The 16,033-nt window shown below is 36.9% G+C and overlaps 1 protein-coding gene across 4 annotated transcripts in view; it reads right to left on the bottom strand.

Annotated features, from left to right (window-relative positions):
* Positions 1 to 16,033, bottom strand: part of LOC126187477 (conserved oligomeric Golgi complex subunit 6) — a 124,549-nt gene that overhangs the window by 13,484 nt on the left and 95,032 nt on the right. For all 4 annotated transcript variants that reach the window (XM_049928579.1, XM_049928582.1, XM_049928581.1 and 1 more), the window contains exons 8-9: positions 13,209 to 13,370; positions 2,598 to 2,759 (exon numbers count right to left, since the gene is read on the bottom strand). In XM_049928579.1, the coding sequence (XP_049784536.1) occupies positions 2,598 to 2,759; positions 13,209 to 13,370 (324 nt within the window). The remainder of the gene's footprint in view (positions 1 to 2,597; positions 2,760 to 13,208; positions 13,371 to 16,033) is intronic.

The following is a 16,033-nucleotide window of genomic DNA, read 5'->3' on the forward strand; positions in this document are numbered from 1 at the left end:
GAAGGCTTATTTCAGTTGGAACTCTCATTGTAAAGAAGTTCAGACCGAAACCAATTTTTCTGCACCATTCAATTAATTTGAGATGTAAAATTCTAATTTTGTAAATTATTGAAATTACATATTTAACAATGTGAGACTTTAGTAGCCATTTTTGCAAAGCTATACAAGCACTGGGACTGAAGCCATTTTAAGTCACTCTGTTCAAGATTTCGAGCGTGGAACCCATGTCAGTCAAAATACCTACAATGCACTTGTGCAGTAATGTGTGTAACTTAATATGAAACCATGTGCATACACAGATTAACTTGAATATGAAAGACAGTCAAAGCCTATATTCCAAGCGTGGAACCCCTGTTAATCTAATCCGTAATAATGTAATGGTGAGATGATGTGTTGTTATGAATGAGAAGATGGACAGTGAAGTAGGACAGTTAACAATGATTTCTGATTTAATATAAAAGTGCCACATGATTGTTCATCTGAGTGAGACTGTTGCTAGTTGGTTAGGTTGTACTGCAAAATGACTATTGTTGTATAATTAGAAGGTGCCGCATGTGCAAATGAGACTTTCATTATGTAATTAAGACACAATTGGCCAAAACTAAGTCAGGGAAGGGCCTGACATTTATGGGAGTAAAACCTGTGAAACCAAATATATATATATAATATAGAGGGAAACATTCCAAGTGGGAAAAATATATCTAAAAACAAAGATGATGTGACTTCCCAAACTAAAGCGCTGGCATGTTGATAGACACACAAACACACACACAAAATTCAAGCTTTCGCAACCAACGGTTGCTTCATCAGGAAAGAGGGAAGGAGAGGGAAAGACAAAAGGATGTGGGTTTTAAGGGAGAGGGTAAGGAGTCATTCCAATCCCGGGAGCGGAAAGAGTTACCTTAGGGGGAAAAAAGGACAGGTACACACACACACACACACACACACACACACACACACACACACACACACACACCCATCCGCACATACACAGGCACAAGCAGACATTTGTAAAGGCAAAGGCAAATGTCTGCTTGTGTCTGTGTATGTGCAGATGGATGTGTGTGTGTGTGTGTGTGTGTGTGTGTGTGTGTGTATGTGTGTGTGTGTGTGTGTGTGTGTGCGCGCGCGTATATACCCGTCCTTTTTACCCCCTAAGGTAAGTCTTTCCGCTCCCGGGATTGGAATGACTCCTTACCCTCTCCCTTAAAACCCACATCCTTTCGTCTTTCCCTCTCCTTCCCTCTTTCCTGATGAAGCAACTGTTGGTTGCGAAAGCTTGAATTTTGTGTGTGTGTTTGTGTTTGTGTTTATTTGTGTGTCTATCAACATACCAACGCTTTCGTTTGGTAAGTTACATCATCTTTGTTTTTAGATATATTTTTCCCACGTGGAATGTTTCCCTCTATTGTGTGTGTGTGTGTGTGTGTGTGTGTGTGTGTGTCGACCACATTACTGGGTGTATACAGTGATGTACCCACCCATATATAGAGCCAATTTTTTGCCGTGATCGCTGCCACCAAAAAACTACAAGCTGATATATGACCAGGTATGTCATACTAACAAATAATTCAATTACTTTCAATATGCAAAACAACATAACAGAAGCACCAATATGTGTAGAAACTAGTCTCAACCAAGGGAGACAGATTAAAAACTTTATTAGAAAATTATGGGGGAACTTGATGTGAGACGTATGTTTGTAATTCCGCAGTAACTTTTGTTTGTCTTTTCCCTCACTGAACTTCAATACAAGTGTCTCCACTGTTAGTGCTGCCCATGAGTGGTTATTGCATGTGACGTGTAACATACATGGTGGTCACATGAATGTGACTGGACTGAGTAGTAGTAGTAGTAGTAGTAGTAGTAGTAGAAGAAGAAGAAGATAATGATGAAATAGATGTAGCAGCTATGGTGGTTTGAGTGTCATCATACTTTAACTTACTTAATAACAGTTAACAATTCATTTACTTTGTCCTGTGAAAGAATGAATTTCTAGACAACAGTTTACTGATTGTGGTAATTCAATAGTAACGATGGTGCATTACATGCTTAGGAGGGTCTGCAGCTGTTTCAGTACATGTAATTGTGATAACAGTTCCTGTCAAAGTTGCTGTAGTATCACAGTTGCTTTGTCAATCTTAATGTAAACATTCAAGATAGAATATTACTTAACAATTAACAACATGACTACTGTTTTCTATTAATCCACACAGTTTTTACTTATTATGCACAGCTTTTACTTATTATGTTCTGAAATTCATTCATTAACATAACACAAACGCAGAAAATTGCATTAACTTTAAATGACTAAATAAATATAACAATGGAAAATCCAGGTTAGAATAATGAAATATTATGAAAAGGACAGATTGCGAGCAGTCTAGCCGAAGCAGCAAGAGACTACTGTTAAGTGTGTGAGTTGAGTGCACATGTGTGTGTTGTCTAATTACGATGAAGGCCTTTTTGGCCAAAACCTAACTTGTTTGACACTCATTTTGTTGTGCCTACCTGCAACTCAGCAACTCTGCTACATGGTGAGTGGCAGTCTATCCTTTTCATAATATTGACTAAATAAATATGTTGTTTACTCATACCAAAAAATTTTTCAGACTGGATTGTTCCATTCCTGGCACTGATGACAATGGACCCTTGGTTTGTTCCTGAAGAATGGTGTACATCGGTCCAAGATTCAAATTTGCAACAAAACAGCTTGCTTGTTCGGAAGTGAGAGTATCAATCTGAGCATCTGAATGAGCCTGCAAAATAAAAATGAAGGGTTCTACATGGAATCTGCACATCATAAAGATGAGTTCTTAGATCTAAATCTATGCTAACAAAACATTTAGAACATAAAAGAAGAATTTATTATTGTCATTTAAAGTACTCATTCCTAATATTTAATATGACTTCTGTGAAATTATTGATGGCCTATTAAATCTTATATCTGACAGCACACATAATGTGTGAACTTGTTTTCCTCTGAATAGTTTTCCGATTGTAAAATGGACAGGAATCCAGTGTAGTTCAATCATTTGCGTGGAGATTGTATTAGTGAAACTAAAAGGAATTGCCTACATTTAAATACAACTATAAGGTGGAAACCAAAAGTAACCACAATCATAGTGCTGCACATCATATTTGTAGTAACAGGCTGTGCTGCTAGGGAACTGTTGCTGTAGCTGTGCTGCATCAGACTGCCGTGGCAGTTCTTTATGTGTGCCTGTAGTGCATATGTGATTCACACGAACAACATTCATCTTAAGTTTTTTTTATGAGGCAAGAATGTAGCAGAAACTGTCATTATGACATGACCAGCATAAATTAACATTCTCCTAGTAAATATCAAGTATAAGAATAGTTTTCTCGGCTAAAAAAGGGAGGACCAGCTACTGGAGATGGTTTTCCTTCCAGAAGCTTGAACTGAGGAACACATTGGCAAAGTCTGCAACCTCATCAGTGAAGACTGATGCAGGACAACTGACCAACTCTAAAGCTTATATGGATTGTCCAGGAGCACAATTTAACACATTTTGCATCTGGGGATTTGGGGATCTGAAGAGCAGCACCAATATTTGTATCCAGACTTCTCACTGGTGATTAAAGAGACTAGCACATTCAAGCCTATCTTCATGAAATGTAGGACACACTCAAGGACAATCTTAATTCCTTCAAAGAATCATCACACAAAATGAGTGATGGTGTTATTGGTACAATCCAAAAAGTAAACAACAATTAGTCGATGGAAGTCACCTGGCTCACATCCTCCAAAATAAACTTGTCAGGTCGTCGTCGTCGTCGTCGTCGTCATCGTCATCGTCATCGTCATCATCATTATTCATATGGTACATGCGTGCAGTAGATTTACATGTAATGAGTGTCACTGCATAAAACAAAAATAAATCTACTAAATATTAATGTTGAGGTTTTTAATCCACTCCACCGCTGTGGCATTGGCATTCATAACAACATTCCAAGTGCCCTTACAGTATTGTAGGACGCACTCCTCTCTTGTGTGTCTGATAAGATTGTTTCAGTGCACCACAGTCACAACTTAAAGAGACTCCACAACACCTCATTTATAGAGTGAGTCAGAGTACCGACCACACCCAGTGTGAATTATGTTTAATTTTACCCTCAGTTTCCTGTCAGATTAGACACACACAGTATCATAGTTATATTTCTCGAACCATTCCTGTTGCTGGTAATATCCAGTGTGTTGACAGTTCTTGTTCCCAAAATCTCTTACTTTGGTGTTACTTGTAGCTAACTGTTCAGCATACAGAAGTGTCAGGTGTCTTGAATGAAGCCTATTTCTTCATAAGATAGTTATGTCATGATGAATAGATAGTTCCTTATTCTCTTGTATATTGCGAAAAACTCTAAGCAGGGTCTTGTTTCTTTGGATCTGTGGTATGTAGATATTGCTTAGCAGCAGAAGCCAGTAGACAGGAGTTAGTCTGATTGTACCAGTAATCATGCACATTGTGCTGTTGAGCTGTGTATTAATGAGGCTGGTGTGGTAACTATTACACCACACTGAAGCACAATATTCTGCAGCTGAAAAACCAGTGCAAGAGCCGATGTATGAAATGTCTCCACACTGAAGGCCCCTAGGTTGCACCACACAGCCTCTGAATGATGATGTGAGTTTTTATCTCGGGTGATGTGTGTTCCAGATGTTTTTTTATAAAGTAGAGTGTGGTCGAGTGTGATGCCAAGATGCTTGGGGTACCTGTGATGGAGAATATTGTCATCAAATTGCACCTTGAGCTCAGTGTTAGCTTGTTTGTTGTTAAGCTGAGATGCACAAACCTCACTCTTACTGGTACTGAGCTTCAGTCTCCATTTTTTTAAATATGAGTTAATGTTCTCACTGACTGACCGAGCTCTATTGAGTGATGAGCCAGAGTGAGAGTGTCTGTGTAGTACAATTCATTGAAGATGTTTTTGGAAGATAAGAAATATAAAGGCTGAGCAGGAGAGGAGCGAGAAGTAAGCTCAGTGGCAGGCCATTATTTAGTTTCCTTACTGAGCTATTTTCACCCAAATTTGCAAACCTGAAAGTATCGATTGCTTATCATTTTTTAATAAGAGATGCTGTTGTTCGGCATTTAATTATCTTCAGTGATTTGTAAATCATTCCTTCCCTTCAGACAGTGCAATATGCTGCCATAAGGTCAATAAAATCACAGGTGTTTTTAATTTTTCCTGGAAACCAATCTCTATGAAAGCTGTCGTAGCTAGTACCTGGTCATTGGAGCTTTGGTGAGGCCTAAATGCCATTTGTTATATTAGAACGAGTTCTAAAATACACCAACTAATTCTATTGTCAATAGGTCCCCCCAAGAGCTTATACAAGCAACTAAGCATGGAAATTTGCCAAAAGTTCTGGGAGAGACCAGGTGATTTGTTAGATTTTAAGATTACCACACTTTTTGTATTTTTCAGTTCTTTAGAAAATGTTCCTGTCTTCAAAATAACAGAGAATAAGTGAGTCTGTCAGTGTTTGACATTATTCCCAAGATGGGATAAAAAGTCTGGATGTATATTATTAAACCCCAGAGCGTTACAAATTTTAGCCTCTGCTAAGACCATGTCTATTTCATTTAGGATGGATGGGAAAGAGAATTTTCAATCTCTTGCAGACTGAGCTTTTAGATTTGATAGCTCTTTTTCGATCCTGGAGGTGTGCTGTTTATTACTGGACAATCTGGACGTTTTTACTATATAGTTAGGAATATGACCGGTTGAAATGCCATAAGAAGCCACCCAATTTCTGGAGCAAGGACCAAGCCTTCCTAACTGAACGTTTCAAATGCAAGTTTTCTACTCTCTCAGACCAGCGCACTTTCCTTTCATTACCAGTTGGTAACAATACTGAAACCAAATTTTTAGGACTTTGGCTGCAGAGTAACATCAGATGGAATAAGCATATTGAATATCTCAATGCAGAACTGAGCAAAACATCTTACCTTCTTTGTTCATTTAATCATGCTGTAGTGAGAAAACAATATTGAATGCATATCATGCGTACTTTCATTCTCGTCTTAGATATGGGGTCACCTTCTGGGGAAACTCTAAAACAGCTAATAGCACTTTTAAACTACAAAAAAGGGCCATTAGAATCTTGCTTGGGTGCAAGCCTAGAGACTCTTGTAAACCCCTGTTTAAGAAATCTGGTATTCCTCCATTACCATGTGTATTCATTATGGACCCCCTTTTGTTCTTTAAATTAAATGTAATAGGCAAGGACTGGAGACTGCAAAAAAACTGTGATATACATAAGCACTTTACCAGACAAAACAGAAACTTACATATGACTCAAATCAGCACAGCACTGTGCCAAAAAGGTACTTTTCACATGGGAGTTAAGCTTTATAGCAAACTTCATGAAAACATAAAAGCTATCACTGAGGTCAATACATTTGGAAAATCTCTTAAGTCATATTTACAGCATCACTGCTTTTAATCCATTGAACAATATTTAAATTTATGAAATGTGTTATATAAATACTTACGTGTAAAGTGTATTATTGTAACCTTAAATATGTATGCCTTGTAATGGCTTTCAGCCTGTATATTTTTAACTTGACTTGTCCAATGTCTTATGCATAAGCTGCTATGTAGACAACAGGACCAATAAAAAATACAATATAATACAATACAATACAATACAATACAATACAAAGATTATGACGAAGTTCACCTGTAGTGGCACTGTCCCCATTTCTGTTAAATTGTTCATATAGGTGTTCACATCTCTTGTCCCACCCAGAGGTGTATTCTCTCCTATATCCATGAGGAATATGTTTCTTAGCAGATACAACAAAAGCTTCAAAAAAACAGCTGTAACTCTGGGGATCCAATGGAACAAAGCAAATACATTTTTCCAGGTGGTCCGACAAACTGTGCCAGTTTGTCTTTATAAAATTCCATTTAGGTTGTGGCACTGACTTAACCAGTGGGATGGAAAAGTCAATACTGAGAATAAAAGGTCTATGTTGGTTATGTGGGAAGTGTGACAAGACTTTTCTTGATATAGGAATTGGTGGGTCTTAGCAGATACAAGAAACGCTCATAGTGGTGTAATGAAGCAAATATGTAGGGCGTATCAGAATGAATCATCCAATTTATGACATCTATACTTCTGAAACTAACAAACATATACAATGAATTTAGTTTTTTGATGAAATGGAAACTCAAAAAAGTTTGTTTTCATACCTTTTCATAGGTGTTCAATATGCCGCCCCACTCCCCCCTTGAGACACAAGGCATATGTCAATGCGGTATTCAAGTTGTTCCCACACTGCAGCGAGCATGTCTTGAGTTACAGCTTCCACAGCTGTTGTTTTAAGATGTCTCAGTTCATTGTTGTTGGTAGTGGAGGCACATAAACAGAGTCTTTTATAAACCACCACACGAAATAATCACATACAGTCAAGTCTGGTGACCTGTTGGTAAATGAAGTTGTTCGAATCAGTGGGGAAAATAAAGTTCTCAAGCATATCAAGACATGTGCTTCCTGTAAAAGTGTTCTTGGCAAAGAGAAATGGACTGTACACCTTTTCCCGTGAAACTGCAAAAACAAATTAAATTTTGGAAAGTTTCTCTCATGTTGTACAGCTTCGTGTGGTTGTTACGTACTCTCCATATTCTCACATTATGATGGTTTACATTTTCACTTAAATGGAATGTTGTCTCATCACTAAACACTATGCATGGAAGAAAACTGTCATCCTCCATCTTGCCAGGAATGAAATTACAGAACTCCACATATTGTTGTTTGTCACCTTCACGATGAACTTGCAGTAGCTGAATTTGGTATGGTTTTGTGTGTAAACGTCAACGCAACACATGCCAGATGGACTTCGGAGGCATGTTGAGCTGCATGGTGAACGGATTTTTGCAGACTCCTTGTGATACTATGGTGGATGCGTCCAATGTCTGTGTCAGACACTCGGGGACGGCCCAGCAATTTGTCTTTACAACAAATAACCTATTTCGTAGGACTGTTCATGCCATCGTCTAATGCTCTGTCCTGTAGGAGGAGCCTCACCATATCTAGTATGAAAGTTATCCGAACAGTTATTACTGAACCACACTGTGCAAGACGTAGAACACAAAACACTTCTTGTTGTCCTGACTAGAACTAAAGTGGATGCACACTGCTGCTACCTAGCAGAAACCAGGTAAAACTAAAGAGTTTGTTTTTTCCAACAGTACACTGTTCATGCACATGTCTCAAATAAAATAATAGTTATGTTTTTTTTTTTTTTTTTTTTAAAATTGGGTGATTCCTTTTTGATACACCCTGTATTTTCCAGATGGTCCGAGAAACACTGCCAGTTTGATTTTCTATAATTCCATCAAGGTCATGGCACTGACTGAACCAGTGTGATGGATAAGTCAATACCGAGAATAACAGGTCTGTGTTGGCTATGTGGGAAGTGTGAAAGGACATTTCTTGATGTAGGAATTGATTGGTCTTTATGATCATGAGAGACAAAACAGAGGTATGGGCTATAGTGTCTCTGCCATGTAGCTGATCTAAATGTATCCAAATCCTTGGCATCAAAAACTAGGTAAAGATTGTTATTTTCACCCAAATCAAAAAGTGCATTACCATACTCATCGTTCTGTGCATACATCTACTGCTCGTGGTGGTTGTTAAAATTGCCAGCATATATTGAGGGATGGACAGTAATTGGTAGAACATTTGGTAGCCACTCTATATTATGTGGTCTGTAGATATTACAGATAGTAAGCTCTTCAAGTTTTATTGAAATGTTATGAATTCTGTCAGCTGTATTTGCTGAGATCAGGTGAGCACAATCAACGTCAGCTCTAATGTAGGTAGCAACACCATAAAAATTGTGGTAAATTGCACCAATAAACTCACAGCCACATATCTTTCCTCTTTTATGATCGTCTTTGTTTTATGCATGGATTTCCTGGCTTGAAACCACATCAATATCATTACATAAAAGCAATTTTGACAAATAATCACTTTTAACTCAGCTAATTGTCCTTCTATATTTAGTTGGCAAACAATGACTGAAAATCCCAGTTTTTTAGTCATTTGATCCTGAGAAGGGTCTTTTGCTAGTGTTTGGCTGCCTTAATTAGTCTGCATGCTCGTAGCCAGGGAGTCGAATAAAAGTATGGCTGCTGTGATTCTCTAGGTCATTTAGCATAACCTGTGGTGCAGTATTTACTGCAGACGTGAGCTAGACGTACGCCCCAGTTTGTTAGTAAAATCAAATGTAAATGCAGTGCTGATTTAGTTATTCTCCCTCACCCCCCTTTTTTTTTTTGAAAGGGGAGGGGGGGGGAGGAGGGGGGCATCACAGGGATTGTACATTCAGAATTCACCCCTCAAAAACGGACAGTAAACAATAATTTCTATTTGGAGGTAATGAAAAGGCTATGCACAAATTTTGCACAGAAACGTCCTACTTTGTAGAAATCTGCTGAATGGTATCAGCATCATAAAAACACTCCCATGCATATGGCTCTTAGTGTTCCATCCATTTTTGGCATCTATGAAGGTGAATACCTTGATTCATGTGCCCTATTTGTCCCTCAGACTACTTCATGTTACCTAGGATGAAAAGGGAATCTAAAGGAAAGTGTTTTGCTGCTGCTGCTGATGATGATGATGTAAAATGCAATGCCACAACAGCATTAGCAGGTATGAAAGAGATGAAATTAAAAGATCTTTTAACGCAAGAATGAACAGTTGGGCAAGTGCATTGGTGATAATGGAGAGAACTTTGAAGAAGATTTAAGTTGTGCTTGGGAAAACATTAAAGTACATGCTTTTTATAAAGAATTTATGGTTGTTTCTGGCTCTCCCCCTCATACTTCCCTTGCTCCAACCCTTTCAACTCTCTAAATGAGTGCTATTATGTTGATGAAACAAGAAGTGGTTAATTGCACAGCTGACTGCCAGAAGCATCCATCACATCCTAGTGATTTCCAATGCATACTGCAGGTCTTTTTAGTGCAAATTCATCTGAAAGACAGAGCTGCACAATAAATATGGGCACAGTTGAAAACATCTACTATCAAATCAAACTACTAAAGCTTGGACAGAGTTATGGATATTAAAGAGTGCAAGTCTCCATATAGTTCTTTCTTACCTAAGAATAAGAGATGCAGATGGAGAACAATGAAAAAAACAGAAATATGTTTGTAAACATTACACAACATGTTTATTATATACATATAACAAACAATTATTACAATCACTGATGAAGCTTCATAAATGAAAGGAAGGAAAATGTATATGACATAAAAACAAACTCTTATTTAGTTGCATAGCTGGATCGCACAAATGACGATAATTTATAAGCATGTAAGGAATGACAGAAAACACAAAATTGGTGGTATTAGATTTACTTCAGATGGCACTGCATACACTGCCAACAAACATTAGTTCCATAAAACTACTCTATCCTTTCAATCACGAAACAAATTGACAGACTTAAATATGCTATCTTAACACTCATTACAAAACTGGAGATAAGAAATCCATTTCTAATTACAAATCTATATCACTTCTTCCAGACTCTTCATAATTTTAGAGAAATTAGCATTCAACAGAATTACTTATTTCTCTAAGACAGACTTAACTAATTTCCCACACTGTCTTTTGTAATGAATTCTCTACAAAGAAAAAGTGTTTCTATAAGAAGTTCTGGCAATACAGTAGTGCTGAATGTGCTGACAGATGGAAGGAAACTGCCCTCATGCGACATTCTTCACAGGAAAGCTTTGCTAAAAGAGAAATTGCCTGAATGACCTATATTTAGACATACAGAAAAGAGATGGATGGCTAATGACCTGATGCTAGAGTGGTTGCAGGTTGTTTGGAACAGAATACCAGGTTATCTGCTTATCTGGAGGAAAATCTTTGTGATGGCATTTTTTTCCCCAAAAAGAAACTATCACCCAAGATTTTTCTCACAGCAGAAGTTATTGATCTAATATCAAAGAACAACACAGAAATCCTGTAACATGACCTCACAGTTTCGATTAATGCAAGTTGTTGTGAAAAGCGAAAGACCTTCAAAGGTTCACCTGCAAAAACTTTATAGTGACTGGCTTCTTCAAAGAGAATACACTTTCACTCCTAGGGGTGACCTAAAAAAATCCTCAATATCCATGCTGGGCCATTTAATCCTTACTACCTTCTGGAGAATCTCAAGTGAATTTATAATGGAAGTGATCAAGAAGGTGCTGCATACCAATTGCCACAGATAGCTCAGAAGATGACATAATACGGGACACTTGCTAGGAAGAAAGAAATGGCAACTGGCTTACAAATGAAGATGATGACGCCCATGGTAGTGATGATTAAAACTTCATAGTTCCACTGACTTCAGGTTTAGATATTAATAAAAAAAGGGTGTACAGATAAAAATTAATCTAAACCTTTTTTCATCTTTTTTTCCTCCTTGTACTGTCAAAATATGAACAATCAAACAGCATAAGTCTGCAAAGGATTCAGTGTTAACTGTTTCAAGCATATACTTGAGATCAATAAAACAATTTGTAACTTTGATTAGTCAGAATATGTTGAAAAAAAAAAAAAATAAAAAAATTTCAATGAGCCTCTTCACGGAAAGAAGTTATTATAGTTGTGTGAACATGGTATTAAAGATTCCTGAGTTGAAAATTCCTGTCAGCTAAATGGCAAGTAGCAGTGTTCAAATAACTTATGGAATGCAGCTGGTAACAAGACTGACAACTACTGACATTTTGACAGATGAATATTCTATCATATTCAAGGTACAAAGGAAATGAGAGAGCACTGTGCATGGTAACTTAAACCATCTGTGAACACGACTGCACCAACCTTGCAGCCAAAAGATGGTATATGCTGAAAGATAACACACACTACCAAAGGTACATCACACATTATCGTTCACATGTTGAAAAATGAGTGGTTTTTCAGAACACTAAGCAGCTACATATCCGTAATTTATTTTAACGTTAGATACATGGAGAAGCTCAAGTTTCACAGAAGTTTTCATTATAAAGATGCATAACAAGTTGTAGTGTATTGTAAATAGGCCTTTATTGTTACAGATGTAGGTAAATGTTTTATTTGAAAAATACCAATGCAAACAAGTCAATGGTAAGCAATTAACAGAAGATACACAGCAGCTCCTTAATAAAACTGGGGAAGCAGCAGACTTTTGCATTCTCTCTAATATACTACATTTAGATGCTTTCTCACAAAAATATTTGTTATATATGGAATTTCTCTGTTTAAGCCGAGTAAAAGTTAAGTGTTTATTGTTGTTTGTCTTTTGTTAATTAATTCCTTGACTCATTCTAGATTCTTGAATGTGGTTCTTTTTGTTGAAATATATAGAACACAATGAACGAATGATATTTTAGAAACTTTTTCTCAATGACAGCAGATTAGTATCTATTTTGGCTTTCCAATAATAAAAATTCTACCTGGTTTTCAGAAACTAGCAGTGAATAGTATTAATATTTTCAAGAACTTTCACTATAGTTCTTCTCTGATTTAAAAACTCTTACTCTTTGTTTCGTAAGCTGACAATAGAATTTATAGCTGCTGTGTTGGAGTAAGCACTCCTTTTTCACAGCAAATGGAGTAGTTTGGTCTGTTGTGTGACTGGGATACTGTTACACTTTGTACTGGTTGCTGATATTACAGTCAAGCACAGGAAGATGGCCAAGTCATGTGATGTCAGCACATGTGATTGCAGTCGGAACACAGATGCCCAATACTTGAGCCACTTCATGCAAAAGGTTGCACAGACATTGGGTTTCTTTACCTGCCACAATGTCAATGGCGAACTGCAAGAATCTCAAGATGGGGAAAACAGTTGCCATTGGTGTTAACTTCCATATGATGACTAGAGCTGCTGTTGACTGCACTGAAGGCTATAATTGTTGGTAGGAGGACCACCGTTGCAGAAAATTATACATGTCAGTTTTAATTTGCACAACAACAACCCTTGAGTTGCCATATTATCCGGAATCCCTTCCTCAATATGAGTAAGGAAGCCACTGTCCCATACTTTTATCACTGCAGACAGCACCTTTGGGGCCCATATATTAGTATGGGTGGAATAACAATGCCACTGGACACTTGAAATGTTCTCAGGATTACCTAGACTAAATGTTATGTTAGAAGTAATCCTATATCATTAATTAACACTCACCTGTAACTTTTCTAGCTTTTCATCCATGAATTCATACAGAGACAGTGTCGACTGCATTTGGTATAGACAGTTCAGAAGATAAACTGCCATATCACATGTTGGCAATCTTGCTGCACTTTCATTCACAGCCTGAAGGAGTGGATCCACTACACACGTAACAATCTAAAATACCATAAAGCAACACATTAGTCTTGTTAGAAATTCATACATTATTTTAACATCTTTTTGTCTGCCTCTAACATGGTACATACACTGCCAGAACAATTTGCCCAAGTCAGTTTACAGTATTTACATACAAATGTTTACCTACAAGGAATGCTGATATGTTTGAAATTTTACACAATTTGCATATTTGTGACATACCACCACAGAATTCCACCTTTAAAATAAAACACATGCAAAATTTACTTCTTTCTATGTTGTCAGCTGATATGTTGAAACACAAGAAGAAAGGAAGTCAAAAAAGAGAAAGAACTCCAGAGAAAGTAGGTGTGGTAAAGAGGAGTAGCAGGTCTCCTTGGATTATGCAGTCCAATTTACCCATGGCATTCATATAAAATGATGCTTGACAAATGTACACACAAGTAATGGCATCACTTCTATATCATACTCGTGACATTTTTAACTATAGTTTCTAATGAAACTGGCTAGTATATGATGATCACACACTGAAATAACAAATTCTTCCCATATATCAACATTTATGGCTTTCTTGGATGAGGTTCATGTTTTTTAGTTTTTGGCACTTTCATTTAACAACTATCTTATTGCTGTAAGTTGCAACAAAAATTTGGCTGAAATCTAATGAATGGAATAGCAGAACTGCTGGACACTGCTAATGATGGCTGTCAGCAACAGTAGCATATCTACTTTGACTGTAGTCACAAGTAAAAAATTATACCAAATGTACATGAGTTAATGTTGGTCATAGTTCTTTGAGGGATATGTTCTACAATCAGTCTACTTTCCTGTCTGTGATGTACTTGGTTTAGTGTAATAATATTATTATTGGTGTTTTAGAAAACTGCAGCTACATAAATCTCATCCAGAAGCCACTATTTCACATGACCTCTACATCTAATACAAATTGAAATGTTCATGTTGGAGCTCACTTTATGATCCAGTATTGTTTTATCGTGGGACACTTAAATCTTACTAATCTGATAAGTTACTTCCACAGCTAAAGTTACCATTCATGATAATCCTCCTGATCTGTCCATCACAAACTGCACAAAATTACAATCTCTATGCACAAAGCACTTAAGTGTAACACCACCTTTTGATATCCTTTCTGTCTCATTCAATGTTACAAATTCTCACCAACAATAACACAGGCCAATGATGGAAAAACTTTTTTGCTGAAAATACCTTATTCTTATGTTTTTTAGGGTGGGAAATCCAAACATGATACTTAAAAAACTATATCACCCACCATTTCTTCATATTTTACAGTTAAATTTATTAAATTAAGCAATTTTTAAAGAATTTAACAGCTTTTATACAGTTAAAATAATTTAAAAAGGAAGTGTAATAAATGTAGATGACATTGGTAGCACTGCTGAAAAACATTTGCTGGCATAAAAAAGTCTATTCTATTTTTGTGTTAACAGATGGCGTTTTGTTTACTGTCAACCTAACCTCACTTTCCAGTTTCATGTACATGTGCTCAGTACAATGTCTAATTGTGGTTGTAAAATGTCTGCTGACAGTTGTTACATTTGTGGTGAATTTGTGATTAAAAAACACAAAAGAAACATTACAGATTTTGTGAAAAAGGTTTATCTGTCATACTTTGGATCTAAAGTTGGTGAGTGTTGTAGATCTGAGAAAATGGTCCAAAAAGGAGAAAGAAGCCTTTAGTTTTGTTGTTCTTTTGATACGGAGGGAGCCAAGAAATCATTCCGATGATTGCTACTTTTTCAGTGTTGATAATGCTGGTCATAATTCGAAAAACAGGAAGGTAATAAGCTACCCTAACCTTCTGTCTGCCATCCGACCAACAGGGCATGGTGTAGATTTGCTGGTTCCTGAACCACCAGATGATTTAAATTCTATTCCAAAAGAAGTATTTTCTGATGTACAATCTGGTTCAGATGAACCAGATGATGAATTCCATCTAATACAGAAAGTCTAGAGCCCAAATTGTTTACTCAGACCGAGCTTAATGGTTTGGTTAGGGATCTGGGCTTAACAAAAGAAAAATCTGATTTGCTTGGCTCTAGATTAAAAGAAAAGAACTTATTGGCAGTTGTAACCAGCGTATACATGTATAGAAAGAGAGAGCAGCAATTTTCCATGTTTTTTCAACAAGGTGGTGGTTTAGTGAACTGCTTGGACATTCCTGGTCTGAAGAATGAGTTTGGTATTGAATACAAAAAGGAAGACTGGAGGCTGTTTATTGAGTCATCCAAAACTAGTGATGGAAAAACGCTACCAAGGCCGCTGGAACACCAACATGATGGGGGGACTACTGTTGCTCACTTCACCGAGAAGTTCAGCAAGCAACTACCGAGAAGTTCAGCAAGCGACTCATCGTAGAAAACGACCCCTCGTAGAAAATCTATACAAGAAGCTTCAAAGAAAAAAGAGAAAGAAAATACTAACCAATTCCAGCTGACAAGTGAAACCTCTATTAACACCTATCATTGTTTTAAGTAGCTTACTGTAAATACAAATCATGCTTATGTTGTAACAAAGCGTTTCATTAATTTTCCTGTTTACTGTATAGCATAGGATGTTTATACTGTATAATAAAAAGCATATTGCTCAAAAACTATGGGTGGTGCAAAAAAACTAAGGCAAGATTTGGATTCAGCTTATAAAAA

Source organism: Schistocerca cancellata, chromosome 5, assembly GCF_023864275.1.
Source record: "Schistocerca cancellata isolate TAMUIC-IGC-003103 chromosome 5, iqSchCanc2.1, whole genome shotgun sequence".
NCBI lineage: Eukaryota > Metazoa > Arthropoda > Insecta > Orthoptera > Acrididae > Schistocerca > Schistocerca cancellata.